The sequence below is a fragment of the Pongo abelii genome, chromosome 3, assembly GCF_028885655.2.
Source record: "Pongo abelii isolate AG06213 chromosome 3, NHGRI_mPonAbe1-v2.0_pri, whole genome shotgun sequence".
Taxonomy (NCBI): domain Eukaryota; kingdom Metazoa; phylum Chordata; class Mammalia; order Primates; family Hominidae; genus Pongo; species Pongo abelii.
In genome coordinates this window covers 60533504-60558137 of record NC_071988.2, presented here as the reverse complement: position 1 = coordinate 60558137, position 24634 = coordinate 60533504, and the positions used below count along the sequence as shown (strand labels likewise).

Below are 24634 nucleotides of genomic sequence, written 5' to 3'. Positions count from 1 at the left end.
CCTGGGATGAGCCACACTTCACTGATGTGCCGGCAGAATGTACCCAATGCTGTTATAACCTTCTCCACTGTGACCTGCGTCTTCTACTTCCTAAATAAATGTCTTTACCTCTCCTTTGGGTCACTTTGAAGGGGCTTTCAGGCACAACGGGAATTCATTCTACTGTGAGAGTCTGGCTCAAGTCACTTTCCAAGCCACCATGAAATCCCATGTTTTTAGGAGATTCTGTGCTTTCCCACCTAAAAATCGTAGCACTGATTCCCGTCACGGTGCTAGGAAGGAGAGGGTCATACCAGGTCAGAAACACTTCCTCTTCTGTGTGCACCCATTGCCCGTACCTTTGACACACAACTTCAGAGCTGGGAAGAACCTTCTTCTGTAACAGCCCAGGAAAATGAGCATAGGAAGACTAACTTTCTGAATGTTAGACTAACTTTCTGGTGACCTGTGCTCCGCTAGACCCCTCTCAGTGGGGCAGTCTGTCATTAGTCTGGTAGGAAAAATCAGGAGGGCAGTAGTCATAATGCAGGCAGGAGCTCATTGCCATTTTGAATGGGCATAGACTGTCCTAGTAGGACATCAATTCTAGCCAAAGTTGCCCACGGGAACCACCCACCACTGCTTGCTTTGCTTGAAAGAAAACAAGGGCTGGGAGACAGCTGCCTCTGATTTTACTTCTTGCCTTAGAAAGGTTCCAGCTAATTTTGTGTAACATAGTTGTGCCGGCTCTTCCATGAAAATTTTGGCTTTTTCTTTGAAGAATCCTCAGTCCTTCAGAAATATTAATTTCTAAACTGACTGTTCTGCATATACTTTCCCCTCTTTTTTGGTTATTTAATTCCTGTTATAAAACTCAAGGGCTGCTACTGGTCTTACATTTAATTTAGTGCATTTTATTTTATGAGATTTCTGTGGCTTCTTGTTACAGGACTTTGTATGAGATTTTGTGGAGAGGTCCTGGTTAACTTTAAAGAACTCCTTGGGTTAGTTGGCTGAGAACCATTGGTTTTGGTTGGCTGCTGAGACTTGTGGGAGGACCATTTGAAAGCGCCTAGTGGGAGGACCATTTGAAAGCGCCTACTTCTCCAAGGTACACCAAGCAAACCTGATTTCTAGAAACGAAGGTGGAAGATCTCTATAGTCAAATGTATCTGTTATTTCTCTGCAAAGCTCTCAGCCCTTGGCTTGACAAATGCTTGCTGTTACTTCGTTTCTTCTCTCACTCTGTCTCTCTGAAAGAAGATATAAATCAAACTGCCTGGGTAACCTTGGCCTTATAAAGCTTTTCAACTATTTCCAGTAAAAAAACAGTTGAGAAGTTTCTCTGAAGATAGTCTAAACAATTTCAGATTAAAAGAACTAAAAATACTTTAAAGCTACTCAGACGTTAATCTTAGCACAAGTTTTATTGTTGTGGCTATTCATATCTCATCAAACATTCAAGGAGTAATTTGTCCTGTGGTTATATTTTTCCTTTGTGTTTTTGGGAAGACATTGCATAAGCGTTTTCAAGATGTTAAATGCAAACTGCTGGCTTTTTTCTAAATTAATTCCAATGCTTGGGGTAGACAGTTGTGTCAACCCAATGGTTCTACTTTTGTCCCCTAATTGTGTAATCATTTATTTTAAAAATATCTACCTTTATAAACTAGCTCACAAAAAGCACTATCAACTGGGAATCTTTGGTTACCTCTGTAGTAACCAAAAAATTGCTTTGGGCTCACATTTGTCATCTTATCCTCCCTCTCCCAGCCGTTCTGACCTCTTTGTAATAGCGCTAATATCAAACCAAGAACAAAAGGTTATCAATGGCAGATTCTCCAAATAAACCCAGAGTCCTGTGGTGAGTTGGCCAAAAGGGAAACAAGCCAGTGGATTATTCTTTAGCCTATATTTCTTTTATGTTCACTGTGAACTTCCTGGAAGCAATGGGCTCTTGAAACATTTTGTATTTTCCTAAGTGAGGAAAATGATGTGTGGCCACTTCCGCAAGAGAAGTGGTGGGTCTTTGGAAGGGGATGGGGTCTTCCCCTTCGTCACTTATTCAGTTACTCTGAAGGGGGTAGAAGGGGTCATCGCCCAAGCTGTCAAGGCCCCCCAGAAATTGAAAAACAGAAGTCGAGTATTCATCTGCCTCTCCAGGCTAGCACAAGAGCTGGAAGGAGAGAGAGAGAGAGAGAATTGTTCTTTTAAGTATAAACTTGGAGATTGGTGTCTTTAAGCTAACAGCAGTGCTTCTCAAGCCTGGATGGGCTTCAGAATTACCTGTGGAAATGTCTAAGCCCACCATAGACCTCTTGAACCAGAAATGCATTTTAGAAACCTAGCATGAGAGAGACACAAAAAGTATTTCAGCTCTTAAAAAGATTTGCAATTTAATCATTAAAATCAATTCTAAATATTCTTATGCCTTATACCTGCTCTAATACTGTATATCATCTTAACATTTAAGTAGATGGTAGGTTGAAGTCATTTTAAAGGAATAAGCTTTTAGAAGTAGATATTAGAATGACTAATTTAAACCTAATGCTATTAATCTTTTGTATATGTGGTCAGAAATGGGGAAAATGCCTTTAAAATTATAAATTAGCAAAAGAAAACAGATATTCTCCAATGCTTTCAAAAGTTCAGAAATGAAATAAAACCCTTTTAAAAACCTTTCAGAAAAAATGCATTCTTGTGTTGAGATCAGAGTTTAAGAAAGCAAATCATTGAAAGGAAAACTCCTTCCAGTTCATCACACACATTTTAAGTAAATGACTTAGATGCCAAAAGTCACAAAGATTTGACAGTCTTAAGTATTACTGTTCTCCTCTAATTCCTTAAATTTCACAATGAGAAAAATGCTAAAATTTAAGTTATTATTTATGTACAAAACATATTTAATAGAACTTAGAACCAAACATTACTCTGAATACATACCAAATACATAGCATCATTGCTACCTTTACGGGAACAAGATCCCAAATCTAAATAGGAAAATGCATTTTTAAATGTTATATTGATTACAACTTTACATATTTAAAAAAACTGGAGAGAAATACCACAAAATGTTAACAGTGGTTATATCTAGATCATGCAGCTATGGATTTGCACAATCTAAAACATTTTCTTCTTTATATTTTTCTGCTTTTTCAAATTTTCTATAATAAGCATTTATGACTTTGGGATTTGAAAAAAAAATTTTTTTCCCCTATATAACAATGTCCTCAATCAGACCAGTTGTCCACCTTGCTCAAAGTTTTATTTGATTATTGGTACCAAATAGCATTTTTGGAAAAGTGTGAGAGTTGTTCTCCAAGACTATTTAGAAGATTAGGGAAGTAAATATTTTCATTTTTCATGCAAATATTATTAGGTATCAAATAGATATATGTAATGTACATGCAAGTTATGAAGCGTAAATTAAATAAACACTAGTGAACCCCGCTCAATTTAAGAATTAAAGCATTACCAAGACTATGGAAGCTATCCGTTTTTCTCCCCGAGTCCCATCCCCTTGCTGACCTGCCCCCAGAAAAAAAACACAATTCTGAATTTTGTATTAATCATTCCTTTGCTTTTCATTTTATTTCAATTTTTTAGAGGCAGGATCTCGCTGTCACCCTCAGGTTGGAGTGCAGTGGTGCGATCATAGCTCACTGTAACTCCTGGGCTCAAGTAATCCTCAGGCCTCAGTCTCCTGAGTAGCTAGGATTACAGGTATGAGCCACTGCGTCCAGCCACTGCTTTTTAAATTAGTTCTATCGCATATGTATGGATCCCTGAAAGAACTTTTTTTTTTAGTTTTGCTCTTGAGTTGTTTAAAAATGGTGTCATACCATATATAATTTTTCTGCAAATTGCTTTTTTCACTCGACAGTGTTTCCAAAACAAATCCACATTCTGCATATACAGAAGTTCATTCATATTCAATGCTGTTTTTATTTTGTGAATATACAATTTATGTAGTAGATGTCTTTTCCTACTGGTGGATATCTAGGTTGTTTCCAGATTTTTTTCTATTTGAACACTGCCTCTCTGAACACTCTTGTATATGCCTTCTGCAGCCTCTCTATGAGGATTTCTCTAGGGTATACAGTAGGGGTAGAACTCCTGGTTTATAGAGTGTGTGCTGTTTAGCTTTACAATATAATGTCAACCTGTATTTTAAAGTTGTTGAACAAAACTACCCCCCTTACCATCAGTGTATAGCATTTCCTTTGCTCCAAATTCTTATCAACACTTGTACGGTCAAACTTAGTTTTTGCCAAAGTTGTTGTGTGTTCTTTTTATCCATGAATAGTATCTAGGCCTTCTTGAAGCTATTTATGTTTTCAGCCTGCATGATGACATCTTGGGGCTAAAAGTTTCCACATGTTTACTGTTTACTGTGTAAAAATATTTCCTGTTGCAGCCCAAAACGGGAGTTGAGGTATTTTGTGAGAGTTATGGACTCTGTTTCCAGGCTAGCCCAGTTATTTCCATTGGTCACCAAGAACAATACAAATATAATGTATGGAAAACTAATTACTAAGACCCTTTGTCTGTATCATGCTAAAAATGTTACCATTTTCCCTTCTACAGAACTCCTGGGAGTCAGGATTTGATTTTGCACTTTAAAATATGTTAGCCATATAATTATTGGTCCCTCCCACAAAAGTAAATATCAAAGTCTCCAAATGAAAACCACAGAGATAGATTGAAAATGACCAATTAAAGAAGAAGAAATAAGGGAGAGATGGAAAGTGTAACAGAAAAATGAAAAGAAAGTGTGAAAGAAAGATGGACAGAAAGCTGTTAGGCTGTGGGTTTAAACTAGGATATCCATGTAAACTCAAATAATGCGCTTACATGTTTAAACAGCTAAGTGCCAGTTCAAAACCAGTTTGCTATTAGTTATTTTCATTTCTCTCACAATTCTCTCTTAGAAATCAGAATGGAGTTAGTTCTATTTTGAGGTTTTTTTTAAAGAGTTAAATTGTCTACAGCATCAGAGGAAGACTCAGAATTCTACCTTTTATTCTGGCTATAGCAGTAAAGGCTCTTGATTTCATGAGCATCAAGATTGATTCATTCATCCAAATGTATTATTTTCTTTCTTTCTTTCTTTTTTTAGACAGAGTCTCACTCTGTTGCCCAGGCTGGAGTGCGGTGGTGTGATCTTGGCTCACCTCTGCCCCCTGGGTTCAAGCGATTCTCCTACTTCAGCCTCCTGAGTAGCTGGGATTACAGGTGCACACCACCACACCCTGCTAATTTTTGTATTTTTAGTAGAGACGGGGTTTTGCCATGTTGGCCAGGCTGGTCTGGAACTCCTAACCTCAAGTGACCTGCCCGCCTCCGCCTCCCAAAGTGCTGGGATTACAGGCATGAGCCACTGTGCCTGGCCCCCAGATACATTTTTCTTATGCTCTATTGATGTCAGAGGTTCTAAGATATCACCAAATCACCTATTTGACTCTTTAAGCTCTAACTTAATCATCGTGGATCCCTTCAGTTGGCGCTGGAGGCAGCCCGTCTTTTCTTTCCCACTGTGGGATATAGGCCATTGTTAACCTTTTCCTGCTTCATTACTTGGCTACTGGGGTGACATTCTTTCAGACTTTCATGCATCTCTTCAAAAAGCCCTAACATCTACTTGACATTAGGCAATAAAGATAATGGAATCTCTCGTTTCAAGTTTTGTTCTGATTCCATTTTTCACAAGAGTAAATTGAAATGCAGACGATTTGGGCAGTTTGTTCCTTTGTTCTGTAAAGTCCGAGCTCTTAACTTTTGACCCCATGTAACAATTACAGGTACATGCCGAACCACTTGCTGTCAGGACAAGCAAGCATGCTGTTCTCCTAGAACACGCTGCACTTGACTTGATGAGGCAGGAAGACTGAGATGACAACTATACTTGAATTCATGCCATTCCCACTGGTCACCAGTGACCACACCCTCCTAGGTACCTCTTATTCCTACAAGTTTTGTCAGGTCAAGGTGTCATCAGGTTTGATTCTTGATGTTTCAGCCCTGCTACGGGATGGTATATATCTCAGTAGTTAATCCACCTCTTCAAAATACAAAGTGCTGCCTTTTGAAATTTTTCAGTTCTGCATATGTGATGTGTGCCTTTTTTTTTTTTTTAGATGGAGTCTCGCACTGTCGCACAGGCTGGTGTGCAGTGGCACAATCTCAGTTCGCTGCAACCTCCACCTCCCGGGTTCAAGTGATTCTCCTTCCTCAGACTCCTGATTAGCTAGGATTACAGGCACCTGCCACCACGCCCGGCTAATTTTTTGTATTTTGAGTAGAAACGGGGTTTCACTATGTTGGCCAGGCTGGTGATGAATTCCTGACCTCATGATCTGCCTGCCTCGGCCTCCCAAAGTGCTGGGATTACAGGCGTGAGTCATGGTGCCCTGCCTGATGTGTGCCTTGGTAGGTGCTCTGTGTAGTTGCTAAACCAGCTTGCTATTTCCCAGGTCCTCCTTTCTAGGTTGGCTTTCCTCTTGCCTTAGGAACCACTCTGTTTTAGAAACACGGCAGAATTAAGAACAAAATGAAATTAGAATTAACGTAGAAAAAAGGTCAAATAATGAGAAGTCTTCTGTACTAATTACCTGAAAGGTCACTTTGCTGAGCCTCCATTTCATATATGTAAAGAAGGAATATAATAATGTCTACCTTTACCTAGTTCACAGCTTTATGGTAAAGTTCTTATGATGTTATTATAGGGAACATGTCTTTCAATTGTAAAGTGCTTGCTTGGAAGATATATATATATATATATTTTTGAGATGGAGTCTCACACTATTGCCCAGGTTGGAGGAGTGCAGTGGCGCGATCTCAGCTCACCAAAACTTCTACCTCCCGGGTTCAAGCGATTCTCCTGCCTCAGCCTCCCTAGTAGCTGGGATTACAAACGTGTGCTACCATGCCTAGCTAATTTTTTTTTTTTTAGTAGAGACAGTGTTTTGCCATGTTGGCCAGGCTGTTCTCAAATTCCTAGCCTCAAGTTATCCACCCACCTCAGCCTCCCAAACTGCTGAGGTTACAGGTGTGAGCCACCATGCCCAGCCTGATATTACTATTAAATAGCTATGAGCTAGGCTTTCAGTAAAGTATCCCCTGGATGGCAAACCAGTAAGAAGAGCTTATAAATTTCACTTCTTCTGGGTTACAATCTCTTATCTTTCTGGAATGGTAAAGCACAATGGTTGAAATTAGACCCCTTTAAAAAAAAATCCAATGCTGTACATTGCTTTATCATAACATGTATCCCTGCGTGGCACTTCTCAAGAATGGCATGGCAGGGAGGGATGTGATATCTTAAGCATGTTTTCTTATTATGCACTTGTACACTGCGCATTGGTTTATACTTAGTTGTTAGCATTTTCACTAAAATAATAATTTCTCTGCTCCTTCCTCACCACCACTCCCCAGTTCCTCCTCTCCTCTCATCTCTTAATGAGGAGGCATAAATAGGACAGAAGATGAGTAGTGAGGAAGGTGATAACAAGGAGGAACACATATTTTATGAATTGGTGAGTCAATTTTTTGAGATTGTCATGGCCTATGAGAGTAATGACCAAATGGAAATTCTTTGTTTTGTTTTGTTGGAGACAGGGTCTTGCTCTGTCACCCAGGCTGGAGTGCAATGGCCCAATCATGGCTCACTGCAGCCTCAACTGCAGGGCTCAAGCGATCTTCCCACCTCAGCCTCCTGAGTAGGCGGGACTACACGTAAGCACCCCGACGCCAAGCTGATTTTCTTTATTTTTAGTAGAGATGGGATCTCGCTATGTTACCCAGGCTGGTCTCAAACTCCTGACCTCAGCACAGTCCTCATGCCTTGGCCTCCCAAAGTGCTGGGATTATAGGCATGAGCCACCATGCCTGGCTGAAATTGTTTTGAAATAATTTGTTCATGAGCCTGTCTTCCCCAGTAAATTATATGCACTTCTATGGGGGATGTGTCATTTCTTGTACATTTAAATCTCCCCAGTATTCATTAGGAGAGTCTGGCACTTAATATGTGCTCATTGGATGACTGTTGAACTGAACCTAAATGGCATTTGACATGACTTGATTTAGGACATAACTTCGGAAAATACTGCTCTGTGTTCAACAAGGACTAGCCAAAATGTAAAACTGGAGAAAATAACACTCTAGCCTTTTGATATCGTCCTCAGTGCCCCCAAACAACATAGAGTTGATTCCTATTGCTGAATCACCTACAGAAACCTCACCTCTGTTATTATAACAATAGTGACAACATATTTATTGAATAATTACTATGTGCCAGGTCCTGTCTAAGTGACTTAGATGCATTCATTCACTTTATCATCAGAGGAGCAGCAACACTGTGTGCTCTTATTATTTTCATTTTATATATGTAGAAACTTATATAGATGGAAACTTATATACCCTTCCCAAGGAGATGGATATTACTTCCTCCAAATCACAAATCTAGTATGTGACAGAGCAGAGATCCAACCCAGAAAATCTAACTTCTGCATCCATTTTCTTAATCACTACACCATCTTTCCTCTTTGCACTGAATAGTTCTGCAGACAGCAGATCCTTGATGGGAAGTTGTGGTAAAAGGGGCAGTAGAGCCAGATGGGCTCAAGGAACAGAAGAAAGGCAGTGCCCTGTGTCTGCCCTGGCTCCCTGTGGGGTGGGGCCAGTCTGAGTACTTCCCTCCCTGCGGCATATTTCTCAATGTTGGTGACCAGACATGGCTCTGCTCTAGCTCAGTGGATTAGCACAGTGATTTCAGTTAAAACCACCGGCACTACCAGCCAGGCTGGCTTTCCTTCCCCACACGCTCTTCTTCAATTGATGCAGACATCATTGAAAGATGGCATTATGTGAATAATACAGAATACAAACAAGAAACGTTACAGCATCTGATAAAATAGAAAGGCTGGCTTCAACCAGACCAGCTGGAGCTCAGTGATGATTGCTGCCACTTAATCCCTAGAGGTACAGAGTTTTGTAGAATTAAGGATCCTCCTGAAACTGTTGTTGAAACAAGTCTCTCAGTAGTCCAGACTTTCTGTAGCCACTTACTGAAAACAGGAAGGTATTATGAAAAGCCATTGGAGGAAAGGGTGTCTGTGAATGACTTCCAGCAGTGAATGAATCATTAGTCAACCCTGGACATAAAACTCTGCATATGCCCTGAGTTCTTTTCATTGATAGCCCAATTCGTGTTCTAATCTTGTATGTGGAAACCTGGGGAAATAGTGAAAGATGCTCATTAAAACCTTAGGCTTCTTCTTTGAATGTGCTATGAAATAAGTGGAGTATTTAGTCTACTTTCGTAGAAATAAATGGGCAAACAAAAGAAAGCAATTCCATTTCCATAATTTCCATATAGGAGATCTCCATTTTGTAAACAGGTTGCTTTTCTAAAGGTCTAGTCTAACTCTATGATGATTGTTATGAATTCAGAAAAAGTTTTCCCGAGAAAGAATATTGCAAGTGTGTAGATAAGATCCCAGGCTAACACACTAAAGGTTACATAGATACTAAACTGCTATATATCTGTAATGGAAAAAAGTATAAAATAATCCTATTGAAATATCCTGGTGAAATTTAATAAGAAGTTATTTAAAAGAAAATACTTAAGAAAATTCAGTTTTAATTAAAATCTTTCTTAGGGAAATGAGGTTTCGGTGCAGATATTGAAGAGGGTTTCAAGGAACTGCTGAGGACTGTACAGATTTATAGCACAACTTCAACGTGTCCAGGTATCCAGAATTGTCACTGAAACATTGGTAGGTACTCAGTGAATATCTATTAAATGCATGTTGATTGAATTTCATCTTCCCTTCAAGAAGTATGACTTTCCTTTATCTTGACATAAAAGCATAAGGTTCTCTTTAGAAAACACTGATATTCCCCCCCCCGATATCAGAAATCTATTTGCCTCATTTCTTGGTGTATTAGGACATTAGACATTTTCAAAGAGATTTGATAATTCAATTTGTTTGACAAATCTGGCCTCTTCTCTATTATCCGGTTTGAAAAGCCCTGAGTGCGTGGCTGTGCCCCATAGAAATCTCTAGGACAAACTGTTTTTGTGTCTCTGTTTATATTTGATCACAGGACTGACTGTTGGAGATGTAATGGATATTCGCACTTACTAAGCATTAGCACAACCATAATGACAATAACCAAAGCAGGCAGAGGCCCAAGCATAACTCAGCCTACCAGACAGATGCCTATCCTACGTATTCAAGTTGCAATAAAAATGAAAGATTGGGAAATTTGAAACTAAAATGTTTCCTTTTACCTTTAACCACAGAGCTGCAACACTGCATTTTTAAGAGTGAAAAACAGCCTCCTGTGCATCACTGTGGTTAAGTATATGTTGTTCTTTCCTCCAACATCCTAACAGACCTGCATTTTGCTAATCCCTAATAGCAGTAGTGATACCTAGGTGCAACAGGAGCATTTTTACTACTCTCTACCTAAGCGAGAAATTTAACATTTTATGTATAATAAAGGGACCAGATATCCAGGTTTGCCTGGGACACTTCTGATGTACGCCTGTTGTACTGGTGTAATTATTAATAATTTCGAGATGGAGTCTCACTCTGTCATCCAGGATGGAGTGCAGTGGTGCGATCTCGGCTCACTGCAACCTCTGCCTCCCAGGTTCAAGTGATTCTTGTGCCTCAGCCTCCTAAGTAACTGGGACTGCAGGCGCCCACCACCATACCCGGCTAATTTTTGTATTTTTAGTAGAGTCGGGGTTTTGCCATGTTGGCCAGACTGGTCTCGAACTCCTGACCTCAGGTGATCCACCCGCCTTGGCCTCCTAAAGTGCTGAGATTAACAGGAGTGAGCCACCACACCCGGCCAAACTGATTATATTTATATACTTGTGTCATAGATGAAATAAAGAAAGCGAACAAAAGAGAATGGAAATATCAATGTGAGAAATAGGTTGTTTGAGAAACTATTAATGTTGTTAATTGTGAACAATAAAGAAAAAGCAGGAGTTACTTTGCATTTTCTTCTCATCCTTCTACCCAAGGCACCAGAAAGGAGATAGAAAGATTTTGGCCTCTCATTTCCCTACCCAACCACCAAGTGGTGCTGTCAGGCAGGAACAATTTAGTTGCTGGCCAGAGCTCTTGGCATATGGCAAGATAGAGAAGTAGAAATAAAGTGCCTGTTCTTTTTTTAGTTTTTTTAGAGATGGAGCCTTGCTGTGTTGCCCAGGCTGGTCTTGAACTCCTGGCCTCAAGCGATCCTTCCAAGTCATTGAAATTGCAGGTCTGAGTCATTATGCCTGGCTCTGAAAGAAGATACTCTTGAGTATATGGCATAGTTGCAGAGGGAATGTTTGTGTATCTGTAATGGATAAATTATATGTAGGAAATACACTTTAAATCCTCACTAATGAATGAAAATATTAAACTGGTATGGAGTCACAGGAAGGGCACTGGGTATGGAGTCAGGGCTGGATTTCAGTTCTAACGCCTCCACTTCATACTCACATATCCTTGGCTGCTTTATTTAACTTATTTAAAACCTAGTTCTCTTCTCTGTAAAATGTGGCTAAGAATGTCCTTCCTTGCCTCTTTACTCCAGTTGTGATCCAGTGAGATTATGCTCATGAAACAACCTTGCACTTTTCTAGTGTAAAATGGCATATGCATTTCCCGAAGTGTTATACTTACCTCTTAATCTAGAAAAGTGAAGGTGTGGGCCAGATGACTTCTGAGGGAGTTTCTCTTCTCAAATTCTGACAGTCAGAGTGGCCTAGGTTTTAAGTGATCATGTTCTTCCTCATCAACAGTTTGCTGATGTCGCTGATTCAAGAAAGAACACATAGGCCTATTCTAGGCTCTGCTCCTAATTTGCTGAACACTTTGTGCCTAGTTTCTACTTCAAGGGACAACAGAGGAACCCATGAAACACTAGGAACCAAGGTGCTTGTTAGTATTCAACCTGGCTGTTGAGTTAATGTGATCATATAATTTGTCACCTAACCTAGAACACTGAAGAATAAAAGGAGTGCTATTAATAATTACAACAGGGGAGGCCGAGGCAGGTGGATCACCTAAGGTCAGGCGTTCAAGAGCAGCCTGGCCAACATGGCAAAACCCCATCTCTACTAAAAATACAAAAATTAGCCAGATGAGGTGGTGGGGGCCTGTAGTCCCAGCTACTCAGGAGGCTGAGGCAGGAGAATTACTTGAACCCAGGAGGCAGAGGTTGCAGTGAGCCGAGATCACACCACTGCACTCCAACCCGGGTGATAGAGCAGGACTCTGTCTCAAAATAATAATAATAATAATAACACCAGTACAACAGGCATACATCAGAAGTGTCCCAGGCAAACCTGGATATCTGGTCCCCTTATTATACATAAAATGTTAAATTTCTCGCTCAGGTAGAGAATAGTAAAAATACTCCGGTTGCACCCAGGTATCACTACTGCTGTTAGGGATTAGCAAAATGCAGGTCTGTTAGGATGTTGGAGGAAAGAACAACATATACTTAACCACAGTGATGAACAGGAGGCTGTTTTTCACTCTTAAAAACACATAGTGTTGCAGCTCTGCGGTTAAAGGTAAGAGGAAAATAGCTTCAAATTTCCTGATCTTTCATTTTTATTGCAATTTGAATATGTAGGATAGGCATCTGTCTGGTAGCCTGAGTTATGCTTGGGCCTCTGCCTGCTTTGGTTATCGTCAATATGGTTGTGCTAATGCTCAGTAAGTGCGAATATCCATTACATCTCCAACAGAGTCAGTCCTGTGATCAAATACAAACAGAGAAACAAAAACGGTTTGTCCTAGAGATTTCCATGTGGCACAGCCACGCACTCAGGGCTTTTCAAACCAGATAATAGAGAAGGGGTCAGATTTGTCAAACAAATTGAATTATCAGATCTCTTTGAAAATGTCTAATGTCCTAATACACCAAGAAATGAGGCAAATAGATTTCTGATATGGGGAAAATGTCTCAATATTTTCTAAAGAGAACCTTTAAACCAGAAGAGAAATGTGTACTACTAAGCTTGGAAGCAAATAACAAAAGGATCAACTTTCTAAATAGTTTGTAGAGAGGAAAAATGGCTCAAATAAGTTTAAATGACAGCTAATAAATATTCCTTTTGTGTTTTGGAGTATGTTATTACTTTTTGATTGCCCATTTAACTTCTTTTGTTTAGGAGAATATTAATTAGATTAATTAGGTCAATACGCTGAAGGATAGGGAGATGTATTTGTTGCATGGAAGAGGAAGGGTGCTCGAAAACTTAAATGATGATAGAAATCAGTTTGGTAATTAAAAAAATCTAATACAGGCCGAGCGCAGTGGCTCATGCCTGTAATCCCAGCACTTTGGGAGGCTGAGGTGAGCGGATTACTTGAGGTCAGGAGTTCGAGACCAGCCTGACCAACATGGTGAAACCCTGGCTCTACTAAAAATACAAAAATTAGCCAGGCATGGTGGCGGGCGCCTGCAATCTCAGCTACTCGGGAGGCTGAGGCAGGAGAATCACTTGAAGCCGGGAGGCGGAGGTTGCAGTGAGCCGAGATTGTGCCATTGCACTCCAGCCTGGGTGAAAAAAAAAAGAAATCAAATACAGATAAGCTACACATACAATGGAGAATCAAGTAGATAAAATTGTCATATTGCTCTGTAGACATCCAATCACTTTAGAACATTAAAATATTCTTTCTAAAAATGTTCTCATTCCCAGTGCCTGACTCTGAAAAGAGCTGTTCATTTGTAATTTTGGGGATGTGACATCATGATTGGTTTTTTTGAAAATATATGCTGGGTTCTACAGTATTTTTGCCTGAGCTCAAATTACATAGCAAGATACATTAGAGACGTGTGTGGTGTTGCACATGCACCATGGCTAGATTTTCAGCTGCCCAATCACATGCCTTTCCTTAGGGCATTAGACCGTCTACTGCAAGCAGACAGAACTTTCTCAGGTTAGTTGTGTATTTTGAAAAGTCCAGAAAAGAGTCTTTGACAGAATGGAATTATCTCTTTGCATAAATATATATTAATAGATTATTATTTTTATGGTCCAACTACCATTCTTATTTTATGACTATAATTAGGTCATGGATAAAATGACCCACAGCTGGTACCTTGCAGAGCTCCAAATTATGCCAAAGTCCAACCACCCATGCTGCTTGTTGCCATGCTACTCAGTGATATGGACCTGATTTTTTCCCCCAATTGAGTGGTTTTTATGAGCAGGTGTTCAGCTAATAGGACAAACAGAGGGTGTGCAGCTTTAGCCAGCTCATTAACATCACGAAATAATTGAAAAGGACAGATACACCAGAATGTCCAGCTCAGGGGACAGCTTTGAACCTACAATAGATCACTTTCTGAGCATCAGCTGTGATACTGCAGAAAGAGATTGAGTGAAGCTTCAGAAGACCCGGAGTCTCCTTCCAGCTCTATCACATAGTCTCCAGGTAACTTTGGATAACTCTCTTATTTGCTTTAGACGTCCATTTCATCATCTACTATTGAAGCTATTAACCTGCTCCACCTGTCACACAATGTTGTAGGATTCAATGAGATGGATTATGTTTATGAATGGCACTATAAATTATCAACACTACATAAATACAAAATACCATTATTAAGGTTCTAATCCAGCATTCCCAGTGACTCAGGATATAATTGGGCAACTAAATGACATCAGGTTTTGCAATCATTAAAATGGCAAAACGTTTTAGAAACTTCACTCAACCTCATGACTAATAAGATTTCTTAGAACATTTCATTTGCTTTTTCTGGGTAATCAATAACCAATATCGAGAAATAAAATGCTTCTAGAATTTATAAAGCCAAGTTTAAGAAAATGACATTTGGCTGGTTACAGTGGTTCATGCCTGTAATCCCAGCACTTTGGGAGGCTGAGGTGGGAGGATCACTTGAGGCCAGGAGTTCGAGACCAGCCTAGGCAACATGGAGAAACCCCGTCTCTACTAAAAATACAAAAATTAGCCAGGCATGGTGGCACACACCTGTAATCCCAGCTGCTCTGGACGCTGAGGGACAAGAATCGCTTGAACCCGAGAAGTGGAGGTTGCAGTGAGCCGAGATGATGCCACTGCACTCCAGCCTGGGCGACAGAGCAAAACTTTGTCTTAAAAAAAAAAAAGAAAAGAAAGAAAGAAAAGAAGATGACATGAATGCAACCCCCCACTGCTAAATTTGATTGGCTAAAAAATTATTGTTATTATTATTTGAGATGGAGTCTCACCTGTCTAATTTTTGTATTTTTAGTAGAGACAAGTTTTTGCCATGTTGGCCAGGCTGGTCTCGAACTCCTGAGCTCAGGTTGTCTGCCTGCCTCAGCCTCCCAAAGTGCTGGGATTACAGGTGTGAGCCACCGCACCCAGCCTGACTGGCTAAAAAAAATTTTTTTAATAAAAAAAAGAAAAGAAAATTATATTGAGAAGGGGAGGTCACTGAAGATTGTGCTCTTTTAGCTCTAGTAAATTATTTGTCACTCAATCTCTTATTAAAGTACAAGGGAACCTGGAGAAGCTTGTAAATGTTCGAAATACTAACTGGTTACATTATGTCTCCATTTATCATGGACAGTTCAATATTCCATGCTGCGTAAATAAAACATATGCCCTCTAGCCCACTCCTTTCCCTTCCTGTTTCCCATGAACCAGTTCTAAAGGGCGGTAGAACATACATATGAGAATATTCATTACAGCATCATTTCAGAGAATTGGAGGCAAGAAAGATGTCCATCACTGCAGGAGTCAATAAGTAAAAGATACTTATAATTAACAGACTATTGATAATAATGCATTAGAAATATCATCAACATAGATACATCTTAAAATTATAGTGTTCAGTGAAAAGAAAGAGAGAAAAGAGGGAGAGTGGGAGAGCAGGAGAAATGGAATGAGATATAAAACCTAAGAGGGGGTCTTGTGTATGCCATGAATTAAGGACTATGTTAACTCATCATAGGCCTAAAGACAAACAAAAAAAAGGGCTTTAAAAACTAAAAGATTGGTGGACTGCCCCATCTTTCAGAGCTTGCCTGTGTAATTAATTCTTTCCACTATATTTTTTGTATAATGAGGGAGTACTTTGTGGCTTACTTAATGTCCTTTATAGTGCAGACCCACCAATCCTTGGTCTTGGATTTTTTCCTCAAAAGCCAAGGTGAAGAGCTGGTTATTGACCTCCACGACCTCCTTCCATGCTTTTCAACACCATCATTCAGTGGCTTTATAGCCTTCTCTTGTCCAAGCTAAATAACATCAGGCTTTTCTGTGTTCCTTATAGATCTGATTTGAGTGTGTGTGTGTGTGTGTGTGTGTGTAGTCTCGCTCTGTCACCCAGGCTGGAGTGCGGTGCTGTGATCTTGGCTCCCTGCAGCCTTCGCCTCCCGGGTTCAAGCGATTTTCCTGCCTCAGCCTCCCGAGTAGCTGGGATTACAGGCATGCACCAACATGCCCATCTAATTTTTGGATTTTTAGTAGAGACGGGGTTTCACCATGTTGGCCAGGCTGGTCTTGAACTCCTGACCTCAGGTGATCCGGCCACTTCATCCTCCCAAAGTGCTGGGATTACAGGCATGAGCCACTGCACCCAGCCCTAATTTTACCATTGTTTAGTCAACTGTTGTTTAACTCTTGAGTTAGTTCCAAGGACTCTCCTCCCTTTTCAACTGTGGAACCCTGAGCCAGGTACAGCGTATTAATGAAAGTAGGGGTGGCCTCCTGCTTTCTTCCCTCCTGTTTCATAAATCCCAGTTCCAGCCATCTCCAAAGATGCTAGTCTATGTCCCACGAAGAGGGTAAGGCATATATAATAAAGTGATAGATACTTCCAACATTAGTTATTGAATTAAATATTAGCCACTGAATTAAAGTTTTTTGTATAACAGATTTCACTGCTGGCACCAGCAAACTGAAAATCTGGAAAGGGTTGATGGGGATATCAGGGCTAAGGAAGATTGTTTATGTACATTTCCTTAGGGAGAAGCCACAAGGAAGAAGTGAAAATACATCAACAACGACTAGACTATCTAAGCAGATCTGTCATGACCTTAAGAATCCTAGGAAATTTTCCTCATGATCCTAGATGGAATGACTAGATCTAACAGCCAAAATGACTGCCACTAGTTTCCTGCCCAGTATACACTAAGAGATTAGAACTGATCAATGTCTGCCTCAGGTTTTTGTTTCATTTCGTTCTGAACATACAAGGACAGAGTAGATCATTTGTGAAAGATCTGGCAGTGTTTTCATGTTTGGTCACATTTTATCAAAACTACCAGAAGCAAATTACAAGAAATTATGTGGAGATGGGTAAAATTAACTTCTCTACTTTTTATTTATTTGTTTGTTTTAGAGATGGGGTCTTGCTCTGTTGCCCAGACTAGAGTACAGTGGCGTTGTGATCATAGCTCACTGCAGCCTCGAACTTCTGGGCTCAAGCAACCTTCCCGCCTCAGTCTCCCAAGTAGCTAAAACTACAAGTGTGTGCCACTATGTCTGGCTAACCAAAAAAAAAAAAAAAGAAAATGTAGAGATGAGGCTCAAACAATCCTTCCACCTCTGCCTCGCAAAGTGCTGGGATTATAGGCACAAACCACCATGCCCAGCCAACTTCTCTACATTTAAAAGAGCTTCTATTGCTACCTAAGCATGGCTAAATAAGAGGCTGAAGCAGCTGACCTTGTGATGAACAATTCCTTGAATGCCCAACATTTATCCTGAACTTCTTTTTGGTTTAGCCAACATAAATATACCAGTTCTCAGCCTGGGCGGGAGGGATACAATGCTTCCCACAGGAACCCTGAGTCACGGGGAGAGTAAATGACTTGGCACGGAGGTCAGAATGAGGACTCGGGCTGCCTAAGTTCAAGAGCCAGCTCAGATACCAGCTCATCCTAAGATTCCAAGCAAGTCACTTTATGCTCTTGCATAAAGTAGATTGTACTCACAGATGACCATATAGTTTATTGCTCAGGCCAGGTATTTTTTAGAGTAAAAGGGGGTGCTATTAATAATTCCACTGGGACAATGAATCTTTCAGGCTCACAGCTGCTTTAAAATTCCATTACAGCTGAGAAAATAGGACCCAGGTTCCTGCTCACCAGACCTGTCCTCTACTCCCCTGGCAGGAGATAGCTCATCCTGGAGTTCTGGGGAAGATTGTTCAGCATATTGTAAAAGATAGATGTAGGCACTTTCCCAGCAAATAAAAAGGACAGCCTGACCTGCACCTGCTTTATTGCACTGTGTGTTCAAAATCAACAGCACTGGAAGGCCAAAAACACATCAGGGCCCTTGCCCAGGAAGACAGCAGATACATGCACCTCCTGCACCAGGAGACATGAGCCTTCCATTTGCACCATCAGGCTTGCTGCCCCTCTATCAAACCTGTTCCCCTGTTCCCCAAGTGAGTGGGCAGGATGGGTATGGTCCAGGACAGAGCTGGGGCTGCTTCAGGATCCCCAGGTGTTGGTTTTTAAAAGGGCAGGTTACTGCTTTATAAACCACTCCAAGCCATAGGTTATCCTTCTACCAACAATGTCATCTTTCTATAGCACTGTCCACGGTCCCTATTCACTTGATGTTTTAAAAGTCAAAGGAAGCCGGCCGGGTGTGGTGGCTCATGCCTGTAATGGCAGCATTTTGGGAGGCCAAGGTGGATGGATCATTTGAGCTCAGGAGTTCAAGACCAGCCTTGGCAACATGGTGAAACCCTGTCTCTACCAAAACTACAAAAAATTAGCCAGGCGTGGTGGTGTGTGTCTGTGGTCCCAGCTACTCTAGAGGCTGAGGTGGGAGGATTGCTTGAGCCTGGGAGGTGGAGGTTGCAGTGAGCCGACATCGTGCCACTGTACTCCAGCCTGGGTGACAGTGAGACTCTGTCTCAAAAACAACAAAAAGTCTAAGGAAGCCATCAACAACATCCAGAAATTAAGCTGAGTTAGGTCATAACACAGCCTTAAAAAATGTCCAAGTGACCTCTTGAACTAAGTCATTGTATAATGAGAGAATTTGGAAATGAAGGTGAAGGAGAACTATTCAAAGAAAAGTCATCCAAGGAAGGAAGAAATTCTATCGGTCATACAAACCTGTTTTATCAGTCTTGCAAACTTGTCATTTGTTTTTCTTTTCTTTTTTTTTTTTATTTTGGAGAAACTCTGAATAACAGGAAAAAGCATTTGGCTTCCAAATAGGGGCATTAAACTGGTGTTGACTGCTGCCCTGATGCCAACGGCCTAATCCGTTCCCCAGAGCTAGAGTGCCAGGGCTCCCAGGGACTCAAGATGGAGCTCGTCTTCACCCTCTCCTCCCCACTGCTGCTGTCACAATGTGTCCTCTGGCTTCAGGGCTGCTCTGGGCTCCGACTGCCTGCAGACTGCCTCCCCAGAAGGGATGTTAATTACACACCTGGCCACGCCCCTCTTCAGAGACAGGACTGGCCAAGGGCAGCTGCCACTTGTTTTCAAGAGCTGCCGCAATCTGGTTTTCAAACTGGGCAAAAGTGCCGGAATGGGCCCGTGGCCACATGCACTGAAGGGGAGGGGGGGCTGCCCCAGCTGCAAAACTGGGTCCCCAAAGATTGAGGCTCCTGGCCACTAAGACTAGGCAAGCTACTCTGCTGGTGCCAGACTTCTGCTCCCGAGAAAGAAGCAGGTAATATTTTAAAATCCCTACGAGCAGAATTTCTTGACATTTTGTCTCCATTATAGTAACCTTAAGGTGGCTCTCCATTTTTCAGAAAGACACAGGAAATGCAGCTACTTCTGATGAGTTCGACTGCATTGACAAAAAATGGACTAATTCAGAAAAAACAATCTAACAGGGCCCACAACCTATAGATGGTTGCCTACTGGATATGGTTTGAAAAATTATACTGAAAACCCGCAATCTTGGTATATTTTTGCCCAGCAAGTTGCTTGGAATTCTGACCAATAAGGAGGACATATTTTGCATAAAACTTTGATTCGCCTGATTGCCCCATTTAAAAATTCAAATGGTAACTATATTTATATAACATTTCAAGGAACTCCTAGATATGTTATCTTGCTGGAACCTACTTACTATACCAGGGAGGGACATAATTCATTAAACAATTATTGTCTATTAACATCCTAATTTTAATTAGTTTTCCAGAGATGGGGAAAACAAGCCCTGAGAGAATGAGACCTGGAAAGTGGCACATTTGGATTGAAGGGGAGGTAAAAACCAATTGGAAACATGGCCAGGGTGGAGCCAGTGAGGCTCTGTGGTCCCACAGACACCTCTGAACTGACACCTGCACCCATACAGGTGCTGAGGGAGAGCTAAGGAGCCACACACAGAAAGGACAGGAGTCACAAAGACAAACTTCACCCACTCATGCTTTTGCCTGGGCCTGACCTGGAAGTCCTAATTAAAAGACCCTGGACTGCCAGATAGACTCATCCCAATGCTGGGAATGCACACATGCTATTTCTTGAAAGAACAACTTGGCTGTCCCCCAGAACAGAGTGCCTGGTGTGTACACTGGGATTCCTTTCAATAATTAGAATCCTCTGCTTATCCCAGATATTAATCGGGAACAAAAGGAAGCTTTAGTTTTGAAACATCCCTTCTCACTCATTAGCACAATCCTTTAATAATGCACCTTGGAGGCCCTGAGTAATTCTAGTTTGCTGCTCTGCAGCATGTCTGGGTTCCAAGGATTCGCTTGGAAGGTGCTGGATAACCCGTCCTCGCTGGAGCTGGGAGTATCCAGAAGCAGCCTCTTTCTTTACCTCTGAGCTTCTGTTGCTGTGTTCCCTGAGCCTCCCAAGCCTCATCCTGCCCTCGGACTTGGTGGCCAGGTGGCATGGGGCCATCCACATCCTCTCTTTGGCCCTTACTGTCCTTATCTGTCAAGTGAATGGTTTTGATTTCACTGGTTTTCATCCCTAGCTGCACATTAGACTAACCTGGGGAACTTTAAAAACCAATCCCAGGGCTGCATACCTGGGGATTCTGATTTAATTGGTCCAGGGTGGGGCCCAGTCACTAATTTTTTTTTTTTTTTTTTTTTTTTTGAGATGGAGTCTTGCTTTGTCACCCAGGCAGGAGTGCAGTGGCACGATCTCCGCTCACTGCAACCTCTGCCTCCCAGGTTCAAGCAATTTTCCTGCCTCAGCCTCCCCAGTAGCTGGGATTACAGGCGCTCAACACAATGCCCAGACTGATTTTTGTATTTTAGTAAAGATGGGGATTCACCATGTTGGTCAAGCTGGTCTCGAACTCCTGACCTTAGGTGATCCACCCACCTCAGCCTCTCAAAGTGCTGGGGTTACAGGCATGAACCACCACACCCTGCACCAGTCACTGAATTTTTTTTTTTTTAAGTTCTCCAGGCCCCACAACCACTAGGTTAGATTATCTCCAAGGACCCTCCTAGTTCTATAAAAGTCTATGATCCTTACTGTCTGGTCTCTGTGCTTTACTGAATTTATTTTTTTCTCCATAAATACTCATCTTTTATGTTCAGTGTGTTACATAGGCTGATTTTTAGAAATGCTTTTACTTATTTAAAAATTATATTGTTGGTTAGGCGCAGTGGCTCACACCTGTAATCCCAGCACTTTGGGAGGCCGAGGCAGGAAGATTGCTTGAGCTCAGGAGTTTGGGACCAGCCTGGGCAACATGGCGAAACCCCATCTCTACAGCTGGGTGTGGTAGCACAAGTCTGTGGTCCCAGCTACTCGGGAGGCTGAGGTGGGAGGATTGCTTGAGCCTGGGAGGCAGAGGCTGCAGTGAGCTGAGATCACGCTACTGCACTCCAGCCTGGGTGACAGAGTGAGATCCTATCTCAAAAAAATAAAAATAAAAATAATGTTGTTAAAGTATTGTTTGTTGGGCATAATCAGCTATAATACTGAATGTTTAAAGTACACAATTTGATAAATCTTCCCATATAAGAAATGTTCACAGTCACAATAATGAACATATCCATCACCCTCAAAAGTTTCCTGTGTCCCTTGGGAATCCCCCCAAACATTTTTTCTCCTGCCCCTACCTTCCCAAGTAACCATGGATCTTCTTTCTTTCCTTTTTTTTTTTTTTTTTTTCTTGAGACAGAGTCTTGCTCTGTCGCCCAGGCTGGAGTACAGTGGTACAATCTCAGCTCACTGCAACCTCCGCCTCCCAGGTTCAAGCAATTATCCTGTCTCAGCTTCCCGAGTAGCTGGGATTACAGGTGCCCACCATGCCCGCCTAATTTTTGTATTTTTAGTAGAGACGGGGTTTCACCATGTTGGCCAGGCTGGTCTCAAACTCCTGACCTCAAGTGATCTGCTCGCCTCGACCTCCCAAAGTGCTGGGATTACAGGCGTGGGCCACCACACCCAGCCACTTTCTTTTTGCTATAGATTAGTTTGCATTTTCTATCATTTTATACAAATGTAATCACTCAACACATCCTATTTTGTGCATGGACATAACTTCTAATTATCTCCCTGGACTTCAGATTTCAAGCTCTTTGAGAACAAGATCCACTTTTTCTTTTCTCTTCCTCTTGGCCTTCAACTTATCTGTTCTCAGATATATCCCTTAATCATTATTTGCTTGATTGACATAAGACCTTCATGAACTTAAAACCAAGCTTCAGTTTGGTGGCTAAGAAGTGCCTGCCACGTTGAAGGTTTTTAACTCGCCACCACTTCTGGAGAGGTTCCTCAGTCGGCAGCTTCAGCCCAGTTAAAAAAAAATAATAATAAGCACATGAGCTTCATTTAGGTCCGTGGACTTCTAGGAGTCCAGAAAGTGAGGGTCAAGGTGTGGGTTGGGGTGTGGGGTGGAAGGGGAGGCTCAGGATGCGGGGACCTGAGAAAGGTCCTTGGCTTTCACCAGATTCTTGATACAAAGGGATAGACTATGGAATTAATGCCCTGCTCTATTCCTATCTGCTTTTTATGAATCTGTTGTTTAATTATAAATCCTTTACTATCTGCTCCTCCCTTCTCCTCCCTTCCCACCTCCCCAGCACCTTTGTTTTGTTCTCCGCCTGCCCTGGTTATACTTAACCCTACTTAACTAAACACACTACAGGGCCCTGTCCAGTGGCAGTGCCACTTCATGGGAACTGTTTGCATTCCTCTTCTGTTTAAGAGCTTCTCATCTGAACTATGTGATAGATTGTACCTTTTTATTCAATGATACTTATTCCACTTTACTTAACAGTTTACCCTGAATACTTGGATGCCACTCACATATCACAAACCTGTATTTTCTCTAAACCCCAGAGCCTGGGATTCCTTTTCATCTCAAAAAAAAAAATCACTGTTTTTGTTGTTATAAATAAGTATTATGAGAACCAGAAGTAATAATAAACTGCAAATTCAAAATCAAGCCACTTATCAATCCAGAGACACCTCCCTCATTTCCCCTTGTCAAACATAAAACATATTTTAAAATGATACTATGTCTGATTTTAGATAAAAGTCTGGGATGTAGAATAACAATAATCTGCTTCTAAATGAGAAAATCATAGGCATCTGATAAATGCTGGTTTCAAAGTTATCTTTCCAAAATAGAAGCGAGTAGAAAAACATCTTACCTGCTGGCCAAAAGACCAACACCGACTCCCCTTCCTCCAAATTCCCCTCGACCCCACGCAGTTTTGTTTGTAAGGGACTGATGTCTTACACCCAGCAGCATTTCCTAGCTTCTGCTTGGGGGTAAGCTTTTCATTCCTACTCTGCCTTTCACCTCTACTGTTTTCCAACAGAAGAGCAAATACGGTAACGATAGCATTTTGGTCTAGTTCCTGCACAAACTCATTCCTCTGCATAAAAGGCAGACCTTTGAAAGCTACTTACGTGGAAGAGGCAAAGGCAAGCGCAAGCCCTGGGTTTGGAAGCTGTGTTTGCTGATGCCAGCCTGCTTAAATAGCTGGGCTGGCTGACGCAGGCTGCTGATAGCACGTTTATTTACGCCTGTGAGCGCACACTCGAGCAAGGACCTGAAAAACCTGCAGCGTGGGCAGGAGGTAAACCACTGAAAGTATGCCGAGGTTACGTCTCTCCTGGTTATTCAGGTTTGATGTTCAGGCTGGGACTTCTGAGAGTCTCATGGAACTTTCTCATCACTATCTTCTCGTCCCTGACCTCTCTCCTAGCCAAGCAAGCTTCTTCACCAAGATAGGATAAGAGAGATGTGGCTGAGAGAAGACGGGGAAGAGAAAAGGGACCCTGAGTCTTTTCACCCACTTCCTTACTTTGAGCGGGTTTCCAGTTAGATGTTGCCTCATTTCAAAGCGCAGATCTGGTGCGGTTGATTTCACAGCTCTGAGAGCTGGATGCCAAGCTAAGAGCCTGGACGCCAAGCTAAGAGCCTGGACAATTGCCCAATTAATGAAAGGTTGTTTTCTTTTGGGCACAGAATGTACACATAAAGAACAGTTAAAAGGGAGAGATTCGGGCTAGGATGATACAATTTTAGGTCTCCCTCAAAAACTATTCTCATTTATTTCCCCTGCATCTGTACTTTCCTCTTACCATCCCCTCCCCTTCGCTAATGAACTTCCTGTCTAAGAGGTGAAAGATTCCCCATGGGCTTGCAAATAAAAAGCCAGTGTGTGAGCAAGTCTGTGGGAAGATGCATGCAGAGTGTGACAGAGAGTTTAG

General features: G+C 41.6%; 1 protein-coding gene across 3 annotated transcripts in view; it reads right to left on the bottom strand.

Moving 5' to 3' along the window:
* HOPX (HOP homeobox) overlaps window positions 1-23852 on the bottom strand; it is a 33216-nt gene extending 9364 nt beyond the window's left edge. Inside the window, exon 1 of one of the 3 annotated variants that reach the window (XM_002814763.6) lies at window positions 23828-23852. Coding sequence is in view for 1 of the 3 variants with exons in the window: in XM_054553968.1 (XP_054409943.1) it covers window positions 361-402 (42 nt within the window). In the remaining 2 variants the exon portion in view is untranslated. Of the gene's footprint in view, window positions 1-360; window positions 532-23565; window positions 23743-23827 lie in introns of those variants that run through there. The other 2 variants (XM_063723437.1, XM_054553968.1) reach the window with 2 other exon arrangements.
* Window positions 23853-24634: the final 782 nt, after the last annotated feature.